Source organism: Protomyctophum bolini (assembly GCF_963924005.1).
Source record: "Protomyctophum bolini genome assembly, chromosome: 3".
NCBI classification, from domain to species: Eukaryota; Metazoa; Chordata; class Actinopteri; order Myctophiformes; family Myctophidae; genus Protomyctophum; species Protomyctophum bolini.
Window position 1 is genome coordinate 23,918,318 of NC_137864.1, and position 23,742 is coordinate 23,942,059.

A 23,742-nucleotide genomic window follows, 5' to 3' on the forward strand; every position below is an offset into this window, starting at 1 on the left:
GTGTAAAATGACAAGTCCCTCTGTATTCCCGTCAGTGGTGCACCCTGGTCTCAAACGGTACTCCTTAATGTCTTATTCCAGCCCTTCTGTCTTCGACTTGGAGGGTTGTATTTATAGAATAACAAGAATATTTGAGACATACTAAGGATGATACTATGCATAAGATGTGCAAGATGAAGAGACACACGCAAGCATGCCAATTGCAGTTGAGAGAAAGAAGTGACAGAATCATAGCTTCAGTACTCTGAGTCAGGAACAGTATAACTCTTCTTTTGTCCTGTTAATTTCAATTGACTTGTAGGTTCATAACATGGTTTTTTATAATAATGCTTCAAAGGACTAATTGAATATCTTTAAATTCATCCATCTCGCTTTGTGGTCGGGACTTCAGTTCCTGTTGCATCTAAATGTGCAGGAGCTCTTATTTGAAGACCATAGTCACATTTACATATCTATTATCAACATGATTATTGGTGTGATTATTTAAACCAGTCATAAAGGTATCCCACCATTCAGTTCTGGCTCTTAGAATTCACTGTAAACCTGACATCTCTTCCACCCTATACCTTAATAATGCTGGTTCTAGATGGAAGGTGATTTCAGTGCAGGGACATTACAGACGAGATTTCAATCTGCAGGCTGCCTGGCTGCCAGGTTCTAATCAGTGGTCTGCCATTTACTTTATTGCTTCTACCCCGCCACTTTCTGTTCCATTGGTCATTTTCATCTCTACAACATCATGCAGAGGATGAGTCATTACGTGTGAATTGCCTGCAGTTTTTTTTCGTTATTATTATTTTCTTGCCATAAGCAGAATGAATTAAAACCCTGTGACGTTTCCTATGAATCAGAGCTGACATTATTCCACAGCGTAGCTGACATTATTCCACAGTGTGCATTTCTTCCACAGGCTGCTGGGGCTGCAGTCTCACATGCTTACTGTAGCTACTATTAGACTATGCCTTTACAGGTATATGTAGAGGTTACCTTAAGCTAAGCAGGGGCTTCCAAATCTTTTCATGCCAAGGACATTCAAATGTTGGGGTGGAAAAATAGCCGATCTTTAAGCTTACAACATACTGTACACATTTGTAATTTTTTACAATAATGACATGCCCAAAATATAGGAAACGTACAGTATGCAGTACGCACGCAAACATGCATGACATCAAAGGAGGCTTGATCCCCTGCCCTTTTGCACATCTGTAAACAACTGCCCTCTCCATACCATGAATGCAGCATTTGCTATGGTAAAAAAAAGAAAATGCCCCACTTTCCATGCCATACCCGAAGGCAGCATTCAGGAGAATTGCCTTTTCCTGGACTCTCCTGAACTTGAACGCAGCATTTTGATCTTGATATAATTTATCCTGTGTAGAAATCCATGTTGTATGCTGCATCTCCAGTAGCTAAAGAGTTAAATCCATGTTGTATGCTGCATCTCCAGTAGCTAAAGAGTTAAATCCATGTTGTATGCTGCATCTCCAGCTAAAGAGTTAAATCCATGTTGTATGCTGCATCTCCAGTAGCTAAAGAGTTAAATCCATGTTGTATGCTGCATCTCCAGTAGCTAAAGAGTTAAATCCATGTTGTATGCTGCATCTCCAGTAGCTAAAGAGTTAAATCCATGTTGTATGCTGCATCTCCAGCTAAAGAGTTAAATCCATGTTGTATGCTGCATCTCCAGTAGCTAAAGAGTTAAATCCATGTTGTATGCTGCATCTCCAGTAGCTAAAGAGTTAAATCCATGTTGTATGCTGCATCTCCAGTAGCTAAAGAGTTAAATCCATGTTGTATGCTGCATCTCCAGTAGCTAAAGAGTTAAATCCATGTTGTATGCTGCATCTCCAGTAGCTAAAGAGTTAACTGACAGGCAGCCTTGTACAAAAGGTGACCCTGAGAACAAGCTGAAGAACAATACCAAATGTGCATAGCTGACAACGTCAAAACGATTTTCACTGGCAATGTAGAATAAGGCACAATCATTGTGTTATCGTTAATTTACTATCAATATTTTTGTAAATTAATGCTCGACTTGATCATATTACAGCGTCACACAAAACAATAAAAAGTAGCAAATCCAAAGGGCTTGAAATGTCAGGCAAATGCGACGAATCCTGAAAAGTAACAGGTTTGGGCATATGAGGTTTCCACCGACAAAGATACGATATAGTACATTGTAACCTTACAGCCTACTTACCAAGCCCCTCTACATCTTTATATTTGCTATAGATCAGGGGGTCTGGGACCCCTAGGGAGGCCGCCAAATATTTGTGTGATTGCGATAGGGACTTTTATTTCTACATTTACCACTTGAACCCCTGTATCCCTATTCTGGGGGTAACATTAGCCAAAAATAGCAGATCTACAACGCGTTGTGAGCTTGTAGGTCGGCTATTTTTGTCGATTATGTATGGTATGGAAAAAAGAGCAGACCAAGTACTGAGCCAAAGGTCAAGTTTACAAAGTATTGAGGGTTTAAGACGTTATATGTCTGAATATACACATTTAACATGAATCCAATTTGTAGTGGAGTGTGTACCTTCTTTATCTCTCTCTCAGACATGGGCCCTTTGGCCTGAAAGACGTCCTATAGGAGTCACACTGCTGCTATAAAGTACACCTCTGTAGTTTTTTTGAGTAATGCAGCCACTCCAATGAACAGAAATATGTGTCCCTATGTCTGTCTGTCCCTACGTATGTCCGTCTGTATGTCTGTTTAGAGTACCAACAGGTGACAAAGTGGCGCTTCACACTGTGCACAGGTGCATGATGGGAAGCTGAGTTTTTAGCAGCCATTACGTGCAACATACTAGCGTCATGTCCAGAGCCCATGGGTACTTGTACATCAAGCAGCCACAGAATACAGAAACAGCAGATAGGCTCCTGCCCTATGGGCCTCATGACTCGGCACGGCTTACTTACTTGATTTCTGGTGTTACAGTACAGTACAGTACAGTACAGTACAGTACAGTACAGTACAGTACAGTACAGTACAGTAACCCCCACATGGTAACTCGGACACGGGTCGCCGGAAACCAGGCCACGTTCCTGGGGGTCGGGACACATGGTAACTCTCTACAGTACAGTACAGTACAGTAAGAATAAAAGTATAGTTGCACAACTCAGTTCACACGGGTGTGATTTTTAACACACACATGCTCTGTCTTGCTGTTCTTCTGTCTCTGCCCTGTCTCTCTCTTTTTCTGTGGGGTTCTAGAACACAGTTCACAGTTCCTGCTGCCAGAAGTCATGTCATTGGTATTCCCGCTCTGTCACCTATTCCCCTGCTGTTCCACCTCTCACATTGCTGCCAATATTTTAACATGCTAGTTGCTAGTCCTTTATTTGTTTGGTTTGCTGTGCTGTGTTTGTATCGTTATTTTCTTTCTTTCTTTCTTTCACTGTAGCCTTGGATCGTAAAAAGTATGTTCTGTTTTAAGAAATGGTGGTAATCTAGTAAAGTATTAATAATACCAATCTAGGTGTTCTAATCCACCGTGGTGCGTCTGGCTTAGTTGAGTGTCTATATGGCAATAATGACCATAAAACATTTGAAAAATATTTTTAGAAACTGCAAAAAGGGTATCTATTAAATATAGTGTATATTTACTCAATATTATTTTGACACAAATGTTTTATGGCCATGATTCACCAGGAGCCTGGATGGCTTGGTTCCATGCTTAAAATATTTGAAATTTGAAATCTATGGGGAAAAGAATATGGGTTTTCTACCACAAAATGTCCACTACTGCTATGCCCTATTACGAATAAAACTGGCCTGTGTTTGGATGAGGGATTTTATTTTATTTAAAATCTCAGCTCCATTGTCGCTCTAGGCTGTGGCCTGTACAGTAAATGTTAAAAATGGTAAATGGTGCATTTATATAGCGCCTTTATCCAAGGCACTTTACATAGATTGTGCATTACATTCACCCATTCACACACACATTCATACACTGATGGTGGCGGAAACCATGCAAGGCACCAACCAGCACATCAGGAGCAATTAGGGGTTCAGAGTCTTGCTCAAGAACACTTCAACACTAACTCTGGGGGAGCCCGGGTTCAAACTGGCAACCTTGGTTACCATCCAGCCACTCTACCCCTGAGCCACCACCTGAGCCAACGCCGCCCCTACAGTACGTCCCCAACTTCATATTTGGGCAAGACTGATATCAAGTCAAGTCAATTTGTGGTTGATCCAAAGTCATTTGTAGACAAAACAGGAAAGGGCGCACACCAGTGTTGGTGAGGTGCTGGCCTAAGGCAGTAAATAAGTAAAAATTAGAAAAAGGCCGCACATTCGTAGCCACGAAGCTGTATATTTATTATTATCCAACGTTTCGACCTAGGAGGTCTTCTTCAGGGAAAATTATTTTGTGTGCTGCCTTTTTCTCATTTTTACTGATCCAAAGTGCTTTCCCATCAAGAAAAACAACGATATCAAGATTAAAAGTATGAAGTATGAAAGTATGAAGAGTTGCATTGAAGTAGTCATTATGTAAACATAGACAATTAATCGCCCTCAGACTGAGCTAAAAGCTAGAGAGAAAAAGTGGGTCTTTGTTTAGGTTCAATTGTCCAGGGCGTCTCCATTTCTTGATTTAAGACCTCCTGTTTTGTGTTTCCCAGCAACTGTTAAGATGCCCTGGTTGCTGATGTCCTAACGAGTGTGTATCCATCTTTGAGTGAAATATCAATGACAGAGTGAAGGGTTCATGACACTTGAGGGACACACTTAAGAGCTGTTGAGAGCTCTTCACAAGTTTTTTCGAAAATGCTGTGTCAAACACCGACCAAGTGTCACGTTTTCCTGATCCTTCTCAATAACGACTTTGATTACCATATTTAGCCATTTAGCCTCCTCAGTCCAATACAGAAGGAACGCTGCGCCTGCACGTCTTGACACTGCACACATGAACAACACATGAGCATGCACGCACGCACTCACACAAACTAGACACATCATTAGCTTGTATTATGGAGATGAAGCTAAACCATAAAGTTCAAACTGGGTGGTCTCAGCAACAGAAAACAACAGAATGAGAATTAATAAATAGTGTAGTCTAGGTTTCCCCCTACAGGCCCAGGCTGGAATTACATCTGTGCCTGTTGGGAGGAGATTGCATTGGAAATGACCTTTTAATGGCACCGTAGCTAAAGTGATGATTTTCAACTGTCTAGATAATTATGTAAATCACCCGATTTGCATCCTCGGGTACTGTGAGTTTTTGACTTTTCTTCTGCTGTTTATTGTCAGCAGAGGAGTGGCCTTACCTACCTACGGTAGTAGTACCTACTTACAGTATACCCAGTCTGTCAGGAGGAAAACCTTTGGAGACTAGCAACTGTTTCCATTTTCCAGGAAAGACTGACTAATAGACCATATTCACATGGCAGCTGTGTTGGCATTTCATTAACTTAATGGCAAGATGGGCACCATGCGAATATGGTCTATCTATATAACAGACAAGATGACCGCTAGGGTTGCTTATTGGCTTCACCTGTTTCTTCACATGTGGTTGAAGGGCACCACCACATATCTGCTAGTTAGCCAACAGAAGAATTCTATGGGACACCTGCAAAGTTACCCTTCATTGATTTTCTTCATTGATTTTCATCATTCATTTAACTCTCATTCAACAAGTGAGCTTTTAGTTGGGAAACATATTGGCAACTTTGGGTTGAATTTTATTCTTGTGGGCTGGATACTGGATTTATTTTATCTCAAAGAACTCAGTCATTGTAAATTATTGTTGGCTCTTCTCAACATAATTGGAATTTGCAGATGACGTTATCATCATCATTATATTATATTATCTTCTATAAGCCACGAAATCTCTCTCTGCAGAATCTCTCACTGCATGGGGCATAACTCCAGGAGCAATAGACCATAATAGTTCCAGATAGGTAGGTCTATCAGACACCTTAGAACAGGGGTCTTCAACGTTTTTCAGGCCAAGGGCCCTTAGCTGAGAGAGAGATGAAGCAGGGACTCCACTACAGTACATAAACAATTCATGTTAAATGTATTTTTTTATGACTTAAATCCTCAATACTTTGTGAACGTGACCTTTAACTCTGTACTTGGTCTGCCCTTTTCTCCCTGTACACCAAACCTCTTTGCTGAAAATAGCCGATCTACAAGTTCACAGTTAATTTTAGAGAATGTAAAAAATGACCTGCAACGGTGATGATTCTGTATGTTGGTTTGCTTCATATTCATGAACCTTAGTGCCCCTATTGAGGTAAATATTCAGTAAAAATAGCAGATCTACAAGCTCAAAACAGGTTGTGAGATACATTGTGAGCTTGTAGATCAGCTATTTTTGGCAAACAGATTTGGCGTTGAGCGGACTTACTATAGAGTCCTAGGAAACCCTGATCAACTACAAGTATAGGGTTTAAATTGTTAAGCATAGGAATGCACTTAGCCATATTGGGTCAAACATGCTTGTCTGAGTTATGCCCACTGCATTCAGGGTTTCTCCTTCTCACAGCCGCTCACTGTCAACTGATTAACGGACTAATGGACAGAAAGATTGTCAGTTAGATGGATGACTACTGGATTTATTTCTTCGTATCATGCAGTCTTTTAGCCTGTGTAAATGTGTTTTCTTCTTTATTATTGTGATGATATTATTGCGTTAGTCATTTCCCAATGGTATTATAATAACATATTCGTCTGGAGATATAGGAGGAGACATGCTGGCAAGGCAATTTAGCCCTTTGCTAATTTGTTTTGTTACATTCTGTTCTCACTCAATCACATTATGGGAACTTGTGTCAAAATGTATTAAAGTGAAATTATGAGATTATTCTTCAGGGTCCATACGGTCTTTGAAGGCCCATTGTGTCCCTTGGGCCAAATGGCTGACTTCTCATCGCATTCACATCTTGAAACCTAATACACACATAAAGATGATTTCTTGCAAGACAAGCTTACATTTTTCAGATAATAATGTTCAGTATTCTGTTCCCCCTCAAGCATAAACTCTTTTTAACATCTATCTCTCTCTCTCTCTCTCTCTCTCTCTCTCTCTCTCTCTCTCTCTCTCTCTCTCTCTCTCTCTCTCTCTCTCTCTCTCTCTCTTAAATCTTAGATGTTTGTTTGTTTGTTTGTGTTTGTTTAAAAGCCTCTAACAAGACGTAGGTTTATTTTCTGGCTGTGCATTTTCTGCAGGATATTCTATCCCCATGCCTAGAGGGCGAGCCACAGCGACTTTTGCCGTTGTCAATGATCACATCATAAAAAAATCAATTCTCCCGTTCTAGGCTGCAAAGAAGTGGGGAAGCTTGTTAATATTTCCATTCATTAGGTTGTAAGAGCACGTGACATAAGGAGCAATTATTTGCACAGAGCCTAGCATAATGTATCATAAGAATGGTCAGCAGAGGCTGCATTTTATGTGCAGATTGAGACTTATCATTGGTTAATAAGAACAAACTCTATAAAATCATCAATGTATCCATCAAAATAGCTGGGGTACGACTTGAGAGTATATGACATCAATCTATGAGACCTGTGTACTCAGGAAGGGGAAAACTATTGCTAGGGATAGAAGATAGTTTGTGCCCATAAGTATAGGACTTCTGAACAAGCAGGCCCCATCTAAATTCCGTGCATAATGTGATGCCTCTTGGAAATATGACTGGTAGCCTTTTGTTTCTCTGCAAGAGAGGAGCTATGACGTGTTGTCAGTGTGATCTGTTTGTATTGTATTAGATGTGTTGTTTTTTTGTATCCCGATAACTGCTTGGCACAAAACATATTTCCGCAAAGACATCTATAATTTAAATGGTACCAATCAAGAGTCAAATATTAGATGATTGCGGGGAAAGACGTGGAATAACTTGCTCCTTCCACGTGCTACGAATTTATTAAAACAGTCAAACAATAAGGATGTAGCCGTGTTGTCAGTTAAATTGAAATTAGTATTCCATTAGTTTATAATAAAGCGGCTACTGTAGATTCAAATATTTTGTATATTGTATACTCATTTTGTTGAGAATCCAGTTCGGAGTTCATTTTGAAAGTTTCAGTTTCATCAAAACAGATATTACTTTTCTGCCTCCCTTCTAAGTGGAAAGTCGGTTATTATTATTAGTATCATCACTACTGTATTGTGATGGGCAGTGCCACATGAGGAGGACATTCCCAGGGTCTCCGGGGTCAAGGGCTTGCCTGGCAAGGCTTAAGCCTGTCTGTGGAAATACTTTGTAATTGTGTGTGCGTGCGTGCATGTGTGCCCCTGCATTCATTCTCTTTGGGGATGTGTGCAGCGGTGTGTGAGACAGCACACATTTACATGAGTGCTTTGTCTTTTCCATGTGTGTACAGTATGTGTCTGCATGCAGACTACAGACTCTGTAGTCTGCATGCACACACATGGACACACATAGAAAAGACAGAGGCACGGTAGCACACTCTGTATTACAGAGTGTGCTACCGTGCCTCTGCCTGTGCGTGTGAGCACGCACATGCATACAGTATGTGGTTGCCAGGTCTGGCAGTGCTCCATGCATGGTTCACTGGCATCACTGCTAATGGGGTGCTAAAGTCCCGGGTGTCGGTCTTTGTTTACAGAACAGCTAAATACAGAAACCCAGGGAGAGGGGAGAGTCGGCTCCCGCTCAGGAATTAGACCACGACAATTTAGATACAGTGCTTTTATTACTCTCATCTTTTGTTTGAAGCTGTACACCCGTTCCCTGGATGTGTACACCACTATACCTACTCTTATTTTTGATTGCATTGTCAGAGACACAATTGTCGCTGTGTGTGGTTTTGTCCATTTGTCCATTCAGTGATTGATGAGCTACTTTATTTGTAGCCATATAGATTCATTGACCAAACATGCACAATTATACTGTAAACTAAAGTGTACATGAACATATTTGTACATGTCTGTTCAGAGGATAAAAAAAACGAGTGCTTGCAATTAGTCTGTACAATAAGCCATTTAGCTGTCTCTCTCTTTCCACAGTGAAAGAAGGCAGGAATCTGATTCCCATGGACCCCAACGGCCTGTCTGACCCCTACGTGAAGCTCAAGCTCATACCAGACCCCAAGAGTGACACCAAACAGAAGACCAAAACCATCCACAACAACCTCAATCCCATCTGGAATGAATACTTTAAGTTGTGAGTTGATGGGAAGTGGTGAAGGGTGACACCCTCCCTCACAGTCCCTCAGCCTGCTCAATTTGTTTAGTTAACTGTAACTAGTCCTTACCCATTCGAATATATGTACAGTGTGGGTAATGCGATTTAATAGATCATATTATTGATGTACGTGTATGTTGTTGTAACTGTAGCCCATATGGTTTGAGAAAGAGTTTTAGCTTTTTCCCATACAAGTGCATGGTAAAATTGAATGCTACGTACAACCGGGGAAACTCCCCCCTGTCAGGTGAAAAGAAGCGGCTTGGACGCTCATGCATTGAAGGGGAAGCATGAGGTCAGTGTGTTTCTCGCCCCAGGTTGGCGGAGGGAGTGTAGATCCCAGGATTACATTAGATAATTGACAAAATGGGTTAATTTAATTATGGGAGAAGAAAATAAAGAAAAAAAACAATCGTCTAGTCTGCTCAATGTCAATACACATATGAATATTTAGAAACGCCTGCAGTATTTTGTCTCAATTTAGTAATTGAGTACACTTTGAATGACATATTGACCCATCACTAACTTGTGCTGGTCTTGTGTTACCCTGTGTGTTGTCCAGCAAGCTGAAGGCTCAAGATAAGGACCGCAGACTGTCTGTGGAGGTATGGGACTGGGACCGCACCACCAGGAATGACTTCATGGGAGCACTGTCCTTCGGAGTGTCCGAGCTAATGAAGGCCCCTGCCGATGGCTGGTAGGTGTCATCCTACCTGTTGTAGCCATAGATATTAAAAAAATAGATGCCTTATTGGCCGCTGCGGTTCTTTGGAGCCATACAGTATGTGTGCAAGAGCAAGCTTAATAATAATAAATAAAAATAAACGATAATAACTAATACAAAAATTAATTAAAATAAATAAACAAAGCCACTATGATGCTCCCGCCACTAGCAAAAACATTACATCGCCCCATGGCAGTCACCTTCAACATCGTGATGAGTAGTTGCTGCCCCACAACTGGTCGCTTTATTTGACCTAAATGTATTGCACAAACAGAACAAATGTGAACGTTACAGACCTTAGCCAATAGCCAGCAACTTTCTTTAATTGAAAATAGTTTTGGTTCCTTCTCCTCCTTACTCCCTTTGGTCTCTTCACAACTCTTCACAACAAGGCCTCGATTATTTTTCGACACTTTTTACAGCAGATGTGAAGACGTTTGTTAACGGGAAACCAGGAATTCTAACATTGCCTCTATATTTGTTGTAGGGCTAACCAACATTCCATTCCCAGCCAACACTGACCAATCGGCATTCGTCTGTGTCTCTGAAACTCTATTGCGAACACAGAGGTTGTACTGATAATTCAAAATACCTGAGTGTGATAACTATAACTCTTACTTCCTGGTATTTAGCCTCTACCCTGAGTGGCTGTGACCTTGTTCGCTGTGTTTATGACAAAATAGGGATTTTGACATCAGAAAATATGAGTCAGATTTATGTAATGGTGTCCATTGACTACTTGGCATGCCAGGCCAATGCTTTCTTGTGAAATACATCATGGGAATTCTAGGAACACAGAGAAAGTCTTAAATAAGTCTGAATTAAGCATAGTTGTTTCTTGTTTAGACTACGGCAGTCATCAACAATTAACTGAAATGTGTATCAAACATGAGTGTTAGCCTTTAAGGTTAATGTGAGCAAATATAATCGGTAACTGCAATAATGAATAATGGAAACAGGTACAGGATTCTGAACTGTCAAATATGAAGAAAATGATAACCTCTAAGAAAATGGACCAAGTTATTTATTTCTCATCTCCGTTCCTGTCTGTCTGTCTGTCTCTGTGTCAGGTACAAGATGTTGGCCCAGGAGGAAGGAGAGTATTACAACGTGCCCATCTCGGAGGAGGATGATGGCAACGAGGAGCTGAGACAGAAATTTGAGGTGAGAAGAAACGAACACCATGTTTAGCTGTCATTGCTTACTGCATAGAATGTTAGGTGAAAGTTTTACAAAAGTCTCATCAAGAGTGTGCAGTTTGTGTGTTTCAAAAACGTGAATGTGAAGCTCCACACTCTAGGTTCACAGTACACAACACTATTATACTTCACCTCCGTTGTTTACATTCTTCTGGTTGTCTCTTACAGTATGTTTTTGTTTGTTGTTTATGTATGTACATGTTGTGTAAAACGTAAGATGACAATATTGCTGTGTCACAGTGAGTCGCCACGGGTTTCACCGAGACAAAGTCCACTTGGCCTGCTAAACCCATGAAGGCTACCCCTGCGCCTTCCCTAATCCACTCCAATCTAATTAATCACACCTAGTTAAACCCTGACAGTTGCATCTTCATCCTGTTTCGACTGTCATTTCTCCGCATGACAGTGCGGGCGGGGCCGCCCACAACTTTGACACCTGATGCAGCAGCATCTGGAGACGATAATGAACTGCTACTGGTTCCTGTCAATTAAAAGTGACAGTCGCACCTCTTGATGACCTCTGTTAGCTCACCAGGGTCATCACTTGATCTCTGTCATTTGAGCACTGGCTCTGTGCCCAGCTTCCTTTGATCATTTTACATTTCTTAAATATAACTGAGCTTCTCCTCGAAATGAAACCCCCTAAAGTGGATGTGTACTAATGTAGAATGATGGGACCAACACATTATCAGTCGAGACTGTACCAACCCCCTTATTATGCTCCATGATGAAAACAGGCAGCATTTCATTTTACTAGCCTTTATTTTATTTGTGATGACTTATTCAGCATAAATATGCTCAGAAGTTAGTATTACTGATAAAGTTAGGCTTCCTTGATAACAAACTCGAATTAGGTATATTGTCCTATCGCTATAGAGCGTCGCAGTCTCGCCCCCTGCGAGGGCACCAGGAAATAATTAAAAGTGTTTATTTCAAGACATTTGAAGCCTCGGACAAAGCCAACTCGGCAGGTGACAACTCATGACAATAATAATAATAATAATTACTAGAAAAAGTGCCCCTCGGGGCACAGGTCTCCACCAGGGCAGGTCAGGTTGTGGCCTCCTGGTGGCGCTATAATAAGCCAATGTGAAAAGGGTGCCATTTCTTCTTACACCTTGGACAGCAATTGGATGATTTGAGGCATCTTGTTCCAAAAATGTGTTGTCCTCCTGGTAGCGCTATTACAGGCCGTTCTGGACAATTTGGGGCAGAGGTTCATCGTTGGCATCCATGGAGTGTGTGTGCAAAGTTTGGCATCGCCCGGGTTAACGGTGCCTGGAGATTAGCTGTACACAGACGGACGGACAGACGGACACACACACACACACACACACACACACACACACACACACACACACACCCACACACACACACACACACACACACGCACGGACGGACGGACGGACGGAGTACAAAACATACTCTCTCCCCATGCCTTCGGCCTGGTGGAGACAATAATAATAATAATATTTTTTGGGTCGAACAGATAATTAGAGAGACGAAAAAAGGGGGCATGGTGGCACAGTCGGTAGTGCTGTCGCCTCACAGCTAGAAGGCCCTGGGTTCGAATCCCGCTGGGGACGCTGGCGGCGTGTCCTCTCCTCTGTGTCATCAGTGCCCATACCTGAGGTGGGGTTGGCAAAAGGGCCTTTCTGTGTGGAGTTTGCATGTTCTCCTCGTGTCCCCTAGGGTAGGTACGCTGACAAAAAACATGCAGTAATCCTGGTCTCTAACCTGCCTCCCCCTGGCCAGCCGGGGCGCCTGATGGAGGGGAAAGGAACCGTCCAACCAGGTAAACTCCCCCCTGTCAGGTGTAAAGGAGCAACTTGGACACTCATGCATGAAGGAAGCATGAGTTCAAGTCCGTTGCTCTCCCCAGGTTGGTGGAGGGTGTGTAGAGCCTAGGATCACATTAGATAATTGACACAGGGGTGAAAAATGGGTTACAAAATCGTGGGATAAAAATTATTAAAAAAAAAAAGAAAGATGAAAAAAGGGCAGCTGGGTACAACACTTTATTTGTTGTTTTCCTTCTTTCTAATTATTTGTTCGGCCCAAAAATTTTTTTTATTGTCATGAGTTGTCACCTGCCGAGTTGGCTTTGTCCGAGGCTTTAAAGGTCTTTAAATAAATACTTTTTGAAGCATCTATGGGAAAAATGAATGGGGAATTATTTCCTGGTGCCCTCGTCGTTCTGAACTGCGACGCTCTATAGAACTCTGGTTAAGGCCTTTCTGTATCTCTGCTCATTAGAACATTACTACTGCAAACAAACACTGCAAAACACACATTCACATAATTTCTCACACCCATAGCATGCATGCACTCTAAATTCACACAGGATACAACTTGATCCCTCATAAAAGGTGTTTATAACTACTCTTTTCCTGCCTGCAAGCTGTGACATCTCGCTGCCTGATCTGGTGTGAAATCATCGAACAAGCAACATTGTGAATTTGTAGTAAAAGAGATGACTCTAGTCTAGTGGCATTACTCCCTCTGTATTATTTCAACATAATAATTCAAAATATCTTTTGAATGAAAGAAAGATTTATCAATTTCAAAATACTGTATGAAAGCCAAATAGTTGTTTTGGCATCCTACTACTTCCACTTACTTGATGCCAGAAATGTAGTTAAAACTTCAACAGTTTATGCAGTTGTTATTATTGCTTGTACTTTTCTTTCCCTAGGATAGGTACCCTCACAAAAAACATGCAGTAATCCTGGTCACTAAACTGCCTCCCCTGGCCAGCCGGGGCGCCTGATGTGGAATAACGTGTTCCTTCCACGTGCTATGTCCAACCAGGGAAACTCCCCCCTGTCAGGTGTAAAGTAGCAACTTGGACACTCAGGCATGAAGGAAGCATGAGTTCAAGTCCGTTGCTCTCCCCTTGTCCCCCATATATGGGGACTAGGTTGGTGGAGGGTGTGTAGAGCCCAGGATCACATTAGATGATTGACACAGGGGTGAAAAATGGGTTACAAAATCGTGGGATAAAAAATATATTAAAGAAAAAGAAGCAGCTTGGACTCCTCATGCATAGAAGGAAGCATGATGTCAGTCCACTGCCCCCCCAGGTTGGCAGAGGAAGCGTAGCGCCCAGGATTACATTAGATAATTGACACTGGGTGAAAAAATGGGTTATAAAAATCGTGGGATAATAGGAAAGAGACTGGATATTGTCTGTGATTTTGGATATTGTTCTATTCCTCTTTTTTAGAGTAGAGCTTAAAACAAAATGGGTACCCCAACTTTGATTGGCTCCCACGAAGTGTCCCATGGGAGTTTGGTTGGAACAAATTGAGAGGTGTTAGTATAGTGTCCGGTTAGCTCTGTCGGTAGAGCTCTCGCCTTTGGACCACAAGGTCACTCATGGATTCGATCCCGGGCACCGCCAACTCCGTGTATATGAGTAGCATGGCTTGGGTGCAGCAAGTTCTGCGGTAAGTACTGGGAGCGCATTGTAACGGGGGACAGACTACCGCGTGTTACAGAAGTTAGTATTACTGATAAAGTTAGGCTTCCTTGATAACAAACTCGAATTAGGTATATTGTCCTATCGCTATAGAGCGTCGCAGTCTCGCCCCCTGCGAGGGCACCAGGAAATAATTAAAAGTGTTTATTTCAAGACATTTGAAGCCTCGGACAAAGCCAACTCGGCAGGTGACAACTCATGACAATAATAATAATAATAATTACTAGAAAAAGTGCCCCTCGGGGCACAGGTCTCCACCAGGGCAGGTCAGGTTGTGGCCTCCTGGTGGCGCTATAATAAGCCAATGTGAAAAGGGTGCCATTTCTTCTTACACCTTGGACAGCAATTGGATGATTTGAGGCATCTTGTTCCAAAAATGTGTTGTCCTCCTGGTAGCGCTATTACAGGCCGTTCTGGACAATTTGGGGCAGAGGTTCATCGTTGGCATCCATGGAGTGTGTGTGCAAAGTTTGGCATCGCCCGGGTTAACGGTGCCTGGAGATTAGCTGTACACAGACGGACGGACAGACGGACACACACACACACACACACACACACACACACACACACACACACACACACACACACACACACACACACACGCACGGACGGACGGACGGACGGAGTACAAAACATACTCTCTCCCCATGCCTTCGGCCTGGTGGAGACAATAATAATAATAATATTTTTTGGGTCGAACAGATAATTAGAGAGACGAAAAAAGGGGGCATGGTGGCACAGTCGGTAGTGCTGTCGCCTCACAGCTAGAAGGCCCTGGGTTCGAATCCCGCTGGGGACGCTGGCGGCGTGTCCTCTCCTCTGTGTCATCAGTGCCCATACCTGAGGTGGGGTTGGCAAAAGGGCCTTTCTGTGTGGAGTTTGCATGTTCTCCTCGTGTCCCCTAGGGTAGGTACGCTGACAAAAAACATGCAGTAATCCTGGTCTCTAACCTGCCTCCCCCTGGCCAGCCGGGGCGCCTGATGGAGGGGAAAGGAACCGTCCAACCAGGTAAACTCCCCCCTGTCAGGTGTAAAGGAGCAACTTGGACACTCATGCATGAAGGAAGCATGAGTTCAAGTCCGTTGCTCTCCCCAGGTTGGTGGAGGGTGTGTAGAGCCTAGGATCACATTAGATAATTGACACAGGGGTGAAAAATGGGTTACAAAATCGTGGGATAAAAATTATTAAAAAAAAAAAGAAAGATGAAAAAAGGGCAGCTGGGTACAACACTTTATTTGTTGTTTTCCTTCTTTCTAATTATTTGTTCGGCCCAAAAATTTTTTTTATTGTCATGAGTTGTCACCTGCCGAGTTGGCTTTGTCCGAGGCTTTAAAGGTCTTTAAATAAATACTTTTTGAAGCATCTATGGGAAAAATGAATGGGGAATTATTTCCTGGTGCCCTCGTCGTTCTGAACTGCGACGCTCTATAGAACTCTGGTTAAGGCCTTTCTGTATCTCTGCTCATTAGAACATTACTACTGCAAACAAACACTGCAAAACACACATTCACATAATTTCTCACACCCATAGCATGCATGCACTCTAAATTCACACAGGATACAACTTGATCCCTCATAAAAGGTGTTTATAACTACTCTTTTCCTGCCTGCAAGCTGTGACATCTCGCTGCCTGATCTGGTGTGAAATCATCGAACAAGCAACATTGTGAATTTGTAGTAAAAGAGATGACTCTAGTGGCATTACTCCCTCTGTATTATTTCAACATAATAATTCAAAATATCTTTTGAATGAAAGAAAGATTTATCAATTTCAAAATACTGTATGAAAGCCAAATAGTTGTTTTGGCATCCTACTACTTCCACTTACTTGATGCCAGAAATGTAGTTAAAACTTCAACAGTTTATGCAGTTGTTATTATTGCTTGTACTTTTCTTTCCCTAGGATAGGTACCCTCACAAAAAACATGCAGTAATCCTGGTCACTAAACTGCCTCCCCTGGCCAGCCGGGGCGCCTGATGTGGAATAACGTGTTCCTTCCACGTGCTATGTCCAACCAGGGAAACTCCCCCCTGTCAGGTGTAAAGTAGCAACTTGGACACTCAGGCATGAAGGAAGCATGAGTTCAAGTCCGTTGCTCTCCCCTTGTCCCCCATATATGGGGACTAGGTTGGTGGAGGGTGTGTAGAGCCCAGGATCACATTAGATGATTGACACAGGGGTGAAAAATGGGTTACAAAATCGTGGGATAAAAAATATATTAAAGAAAAAGAAGCAGCTTGGACTCCTCATGCATAGAAGGAAGCATGATGTCAGTCCACTGCCCCCCCAGGTTGGCAGAGGAAGCGTAGCGCCCAGGATTACATTAGATAATTGACACTGGGTGAAAAAATGGGTTATAAAAATCGTGGGATAATAGGAAAGAGACTGGATATTGTCTGTGATTTTGGATATTGTTCTATTCCTCTTTTTTAGAGTAGAGCTTAAAACAAAATGGGTACCCCAACTTTGATTGGCTCCCACGAAGTGTCCCATGGGAGTTTGGTTGGAACAAATTGAGAGGTGTTAGTATAGTGTCCGGTTAGCTCTGTCGGTAGAGCTCTCGCCTTTGGACCACAAGGTCACTCATGGATTCGATCCCGGGCACCGCCAACTCCGTGTATATGAGTAGCATGGCTTGGGTGCAGCAAGTTCTGCGGTAAGTACTGGGAGCGCATTGTAACGGGGGACAGACTACCGCGTGTTACCGGATGATACCGACAATAAGCCTCTCCCGGCCTACTTGAGTACTCTAGTACCCTATTCATAGTCCAGATTTGGGTGAAGAGGTGGCCACCTATTCAGTGGTCACCACAACAGAACGGTCGTTTTGATGGCGCTGCTCATAGTCCATCACCGTGCTCATACCCTCCATGGCCAACACTTCCTCAAATTCATCCATTGTGTTCCCTCTGCTTTCTCTCTACTGCCTATCTGCATCTATTCTATTCCTTTCTGGTCCTTTTCTGTTCCTTTCCTATTCTATTTCTGCACTGTCTCTATTATTTAATTCCTTTGTTCTCTCATTCTCTCGCTGCTCTGTTTCGGGAGTTTGTTTGTTTTTACATCGGGAGCTCAGCTTGCAAAACCAAGGGGGCCTCTCACCCAACTTTTGTTGTGTTATGAGGTTTTGTGTGTGACTGACGGCACCTATTGGACATAATGTAATACCTAATGTATCAATTGGTCAATTGAATAAATCCAGCATTTTAACAACACGTCGTCTGGACATAACAACTTCTAGACCAATCACATTGCCTGGAGTGAGTGAGAGAAGGGCTGGGGAGAGCGGTGGTTTGCTCTTCACTGCGGCTCAGGCTCATGTTGTTAATTTTTGGTGATAGCGATGGTCACCTCTTCACCTGGAGTATGAATAGGCCTTTAGTAGACACCTTTATGAACAGATTCGTTTATTTTGCAGATTGGTCAAGACTCAAAATAATTTGCTAACTTTCCCTAACTATGCTCATCTGATCTTGACATTAGACAATGTTGCTGCTGCTCTGTTTTGAAGTAAATGTAATGTCTTATTTTGATGAAAGTGGGCCAGACAGGACTTTTATTAATTGCAGGCATGGATTGAATTAATTACATTTAGTTTAGTGTGAAAGTGTTGCCGAGTTCTGGCATGACTTCTGTCCTTTCTAGTGTGGCCATTCAGTGACAAGCAGTTCATATTTACACTTTGTCAACTTTGCCTACTGTTTGCCTACCCCGTTCAATTGCTGGACCAAAAAAGCCCTAAGAATTACGTATCCAAGGAGTAGTCCTCTGTATCCCTACTGCAACTTAATTTTGACAAATTCAACAGACCTCATTATTGAGATATAGCAGCTATTCCTGTCACCCTGTTACTTTAACAAAATGACTTGGACCAGGTGCTGATAATTGCACTTTACATGGAACTGAAAACTGGTCACCCTTTTGTCTCGATGGTAACTTTGGTATAACCAGACTTTGGCATGAAGTCCAGTGTTCATTCACCACTCCCGAATTGAGAACTGCATTGCAAATGTGTGCTCATGTGTTCACTTTTGAGTCTTTCTCGCCCTGCTGTGTGTCTCCCCTTCTTTCTTTCTTCCCTCAGCTTCCTGTTCTCTCCTGCGTGTTTGGAGGGCGAGACCTACGAATGTTTCTTCCTTTTGCCTTTGTCCAATCTAACGCCTGAGTTTCTCTCCTCCTCTCTCCTCCCCCGTCCCCCTCGCTCTCAGGACTGCCAAATTAAGCGAAAGGTAGCTCTCCCGTCTGTCCTCTTTGTCCTTCTCTTCGCTGGTGTTCCTTGTCCTCTCCTTCCCTCTCACCTCCTCCCCTCTCACATTTGTTTTCTCTTCCTTGTTTTATTTCTTCTTCTCTCTCTGCTGCTTTCACCCCCCCTCATCTTACAGTATGCGATGACTTCTTGTTCTCTCCACTCGTTTAAAAATTATTTGTATGTGGTGTCATGCCTCTGCAAAGCAAACCAATTCACTAACAATTATTGTATTCAAGGACATGGCTAAATAATAGAAATAAATTAACAGAACCCTGTATGACATTCCTGCGGTAAACCATTGTCTGTACTCTGTAGTACGGTAGCTCCTTTCTTTCTCCACAAAATCAGTTTCAACTCGACTGTTTCAACTTTTGTCGCTGTCACAAGGGCCAGGATATGGAAATCATAATTACAAAAGCATTGAATGATTATTATTTTTTACACATTGTTTAGATGTAGGCTACAAACAACACATGCTGTTAGAGTCAGGTATGAATGATCATGTGATTTTTATTACACACCACAACTTGTTTAGCTACAGCCTCGGGAGCCTTTCTATCTTTCCAAGTTTCCATCTATCTTTGTTCATGTCATTCTTCTTCTACCTCTTTTCCGGCATTACTAGGGAAGGTTTGAGAGAATAATGTCCATCTATAAAGTCTAATGAGCAACAGAATAGAGACAATAGGCTACAAATGTTTAGGAGTTATAAACCCCAAACCAAACTCCTCTGGTAGGAAAATGATTCTTAGTGCATTCCAACACTAGAATGATCACAATTGTATGTTGTATGTATCCATTTTGTTCGGTCTGTCTGTCTGTCTGTCTGTCTGTCTGTCTGTCTGTCTGTCTGTCTGTCTGTCTGTCTGTCTGTCTGTCTGTCTGTCTGTCTGTCTGTCTGTCTGTCTGTCTGTCTGTCTGTCTGTCTGTCTGTGGTAATATTCCTGTCATTATGTGAATATCTGCGCTGCACTTTTTTATAACCACAAACAATACCACCTATGACTACTAGATGTCACCATTGCGTATCAATAGAAAAGTGTATGTTTGTGCCAGCATTAGCTTTACTGCTGCTTTTACCGTCTGTCTGTCTGTCTGTCTGTCTGTCTGTATGTGTTTTTCCACTGTCTTTCATTCTTTATTCATTACTTGTTTAGTTTCTTCTCATTTTAAAGCATCAGTCTTCAAAACATACTGACTATTGCTTCATATCTTCCTATAGGCACGTGACATTGATAGAGAAATCCATATTGGCTAAATATACATTAGAATTTCATACTACGTAAGTAAGCAAGTAAGTTAGAGCTTGATTCAAGGTCAGTCTGTATCTGTATGTACTGTAGTGTAGTGTCAGTATTATTTTGATTGAAACACACAAAGTCAGACAGGAATTTTGTCCCTACGGTTCTCAAACCTTTCAAGGACCTACAGACCCCAATAACTGATATTATACAAATGGAACCAAATGGAGGTTACAATTGTACTGTGTCAGATTTATAAACCTGTAGCCAGGCCCCCTCATGGCCCCCTGGGGTCCCTGCCAGGACCCCACTTTGAGAACCAGTGCAATTACCTGAAGCGAGTGGGCTACTGTGCCTCACTTCTCCCCTGTGGTTTCAGGGCCAGGCAGGTGTGAAGAAGTCTGATCAGGTGCGTCTGACAGGAAGGAAGTAAGGCTGCTCGGCTCGGCTCAGCCAGGCTCGTTTCATTGGCTAAAGCTTACAGGTGTGCTGTGGTCCTGTGTGCTCTGGTTTGCTCCGCTTTGTGATTCTCTGCCACTCCCAGTAGCAGCAGACTTTGGTTGATGGCATTAACAAAACTAAAACTGCTTGGCAAACCAAGTTTTCTCTCTCTCTCTCTCTCTCTCTCTCTCTCTCTCTCTCTCTCTGACACACACACACACTCACTCTCACTCTCACTCTCACTCTCTCACTCTATCTCACTCTCTCCCACTATCTCACTCTCCCTCTCTCACTCTCTCTCACTCTCTCTCTCTCACTCTCACATACGAGGCAGTTGTTGAAGTAGTCGCTTCAAGTTAGTAAGTTAGTAAGCTTGTTTGTGTGTAGCACTGTAGGTTGCTGTGTGCTTTATGACGAGATATGGCTATCAGGTAAATTTGTAAGATCATCACTTGATAGACTTAATAATAATAATAATAATAGTAGTAGTATAATAATATTCATTATTCATTATTCATTATAATTATTATTTATTTATTATTTATTATTTATTATTTATTTATTTTATTACATTTCTTAAAACCATGATATTTGGCAATGACAATGACCTTTTTTTTTTTTAGAAACACTGGGTGCGTTTTTTGGAAAACGCAGCAGTGTGCAGGGACCTTAACTGTACATTTTCCTTATGGGAAAATTCATCTATAGGTAGTTCAAGTACAACTGCAAGTATTTTGTCATTCATTCATTAAAATAATGATTATATTTACCTTGTATTCAGCAGAGTGGTGTTACAGAAGTGGTGCATAACTGTACTGACAAAACCATACATGTCTCTGAAATTGCTATCACAGCATAACAATATGGACTGTAAGACACAGCTCCGCTGTCTTTTCAGTTCAAATACAAGCTGAATAGAATGTTGTAATTAGTAAATTATTTTCGTGTTCAAATGATCAGTTTTTCGCCAAAGTATTTCATTAGGTACTGTACCTTGTACAGTATTTCCATTGGGATCATGGGCTTTTCATGGAGTGTCATTGATTTTGCTATGGAAAATGAGCCTACTGTACTTCTACAGTCGGTGCACGAAGAGAGGGAGGGGGCATCCCACACATGTTCTGAATTTCACTTTTGGTAATTATACAAGTTAAACAAAAAGTAATTATGATCCACATGTAGCCACTATGGCCCACTCTTCTAGCTTGTATTAGTGAGAGTGTGGTAAAACCTGTTTCGTGACTTTCGGCAGACGTACGCGTTTGTGAATATTACGGTGAATGTTGCAACACATGTGGTGGTATTTGTGGAGTAAGAATGATTTCAATGCTTCCTTATCAACTGGTGTGTGTGTGTGTGTGTGTGTGTGTGTGTGTGTGTGTGTGTGTGTGTGTGTGTGTGTGTGTGTGTGTGTGTGTGTGTGTGTGTGTGTGTGTGTGTGTGTGTGTGTGTGTGTGTGTGTGTGTGTGTGTGTGTGTGTGTGTGTTTCAGGTTAAAGTATCGAACACATCGAACATTCTTATCTTGTGTAAACATAATCCCATTCTTAGATTAAGCATGGCTTGGGTGTGATGGCAATTATTTATCTTCTTTGAATGGAGGTCTACATACTGTAAAGGTGTGATGATGACCTCTTTGTCTTGACATGCATGTCATTTGAAAACTACAGTCTGGTAATACTTTGTAACCATAGAATTGACCATTGAGAGCACAGTATCGTCAAGGAGAATCAGCCATTTGCAGACATTTCACAGTAAGGCATTTTGGTTCATGGTTGGCCGATTGTTTGGTGACTATTCAGTACTGATAAGTATGGATGAAATGAAGCTTTACATGACATGGATGAGACTGACCAGGTACAAATTGTGCGTCACAGCTAATATGCAGTAGGAATCAAATGAAAGAAACAATTGAAGAAAGTGTCTAAGGCGTCGTTTTTTGGTAATGGAACCAAAACTATAGAACATATGTTTAAATAAACTTGAGTATAATAAATAAATAAAAATGTCATGCCATATGCTCCCATATCTTTCTGTTGAAACCACCTCAGGACATCTGCAACATAATAGCACATCTGTTTGATTCCCTTACATTCTGACTCCTGCAACAGGATTGTTAATGACTGGATGTTCTGTGCGGCTGAGTTTTGTTTTGGTTCACATTGTTGTTGTTTTTTTCTGGATAATGTGATGTGATTTAGTCATTGTCATTAATTACAATCATCCAAGTTTTTTTTTCTTTCCCAAACTACATACTCCAGTTCAAGTCTCTGCATTCTAACTAGCTGTCAACATTGTGTGTGTGTGTGTGTGTGTGTGTGTGTGTGTGTGTGTGTGTGTGTGTGTGTGTGTGTGTGTGTGTGTGTGTGTGTGTGTGTGTGTGTGTGTGTGTGTGTGTGTGTGTGTGTGTGTGTGTGTGTGTGTGTGTGTGTGTGTGTGTGTGTGTGTGTGTGTGCACTTGCGCACATTCTCACTTGACGCACATGTTTTCATGAAATGTCCGCTGCACTGTCCTTTTGAGTGCAGAAAGCCATGGGCCCTGCGAAGAAGCCCACCAGCCCAACAGAAGAAGACGATCAAAACCGCACCTCCTTCTTGAGCAGCCTGGACCTGGTGAAACTCAATGACTTTGAATTTCTGGCTGTGCTGGGGAAAGGCAGCTTTGGCAAGGTGAGAGGAAGAACATGCATACACACTCACAGACTCCCCAAATCGCAATACAATTTCAACACTGTAGACATGCTGGCTTTCTCCATCACTGTCAAAGGTCCGGGCCAAGACAAAGAAAAAGTTGGCATCTACAGTATACATTCCTCATACTGTACTCTGCCTTCTCAAAGAGAAAGACATGCAACAACATTTTGTTTGTTTGTGGGCCCCCACTTTCTTAGACGGAGCTGTCCCGTTTTGGGGTGAATCCTACAAATCACAACGTGGTCACGGCATTAGGGACTATCCCATCATCTCTCTGTGTGTGTCTCTCTGTAGGTGATGCTGGTGGAGATGAAGGAAACAGGGGAGCTGTATGCCATCAAGATCCTGAAGAAGGATGTGGTGATCCAGGATGACGATGTGGAGTGCACCATGGTGGAGAAGAGGGTCCTGGCACAGCAAGGCAAACCGCCCTTCCTCACATACCTGCACTCCTGCTTCCAGACCGTGGTATGTACAGTATAGTATAGCAGCATGGCCGAGGTTTGATTGATTGAATACTTTATTGGCAGAAATGTAATCAGTAC

At 42.2% G+C, this 23,742-nt stretch overlaps 1 protein-coding gene across 2 annotated transcripts in view; it reads left to right on the forward strand.

Moving 5' to 3' along the window:
- LOC308313209 (protein kinase C alpha type-like) overlaps positions 1–23,742 on the forward strand; it is a 157,456-nt gene that overhangs the window by 96,398 nt on the left and 37,316 nt on the right. The window contains exons 7-12 of one of the 2 annotated variants that reach the window (XM_080760191.1): positions 8,991–9,147; positions 9,731–9,865; positions 10,963–11,056; positions 20,443–20,472; positions 23,030–23,173; positions 23,492–23,665. In XM_080760191.1, the coding sequence (XP_080616317.1) occupies positions 8,991–9,147; positions 9,731–9,865; positions 10,963–11,056; positions 20,443–20,472; positions 23,030–23,173; positions 23,492–23,665 (734 nt within the window). The remainder of the gene's footprint in view (positions 1–8,990; positions 9,148–9,730; positions 9,866–10,962; positions 11,057–20,442; positions 20,473–23,029; positions 23,174–23,491; positions 23,666–23,742) is intronic. The other variant, XM_080760192.1, reaches the window with a different exon arrangement.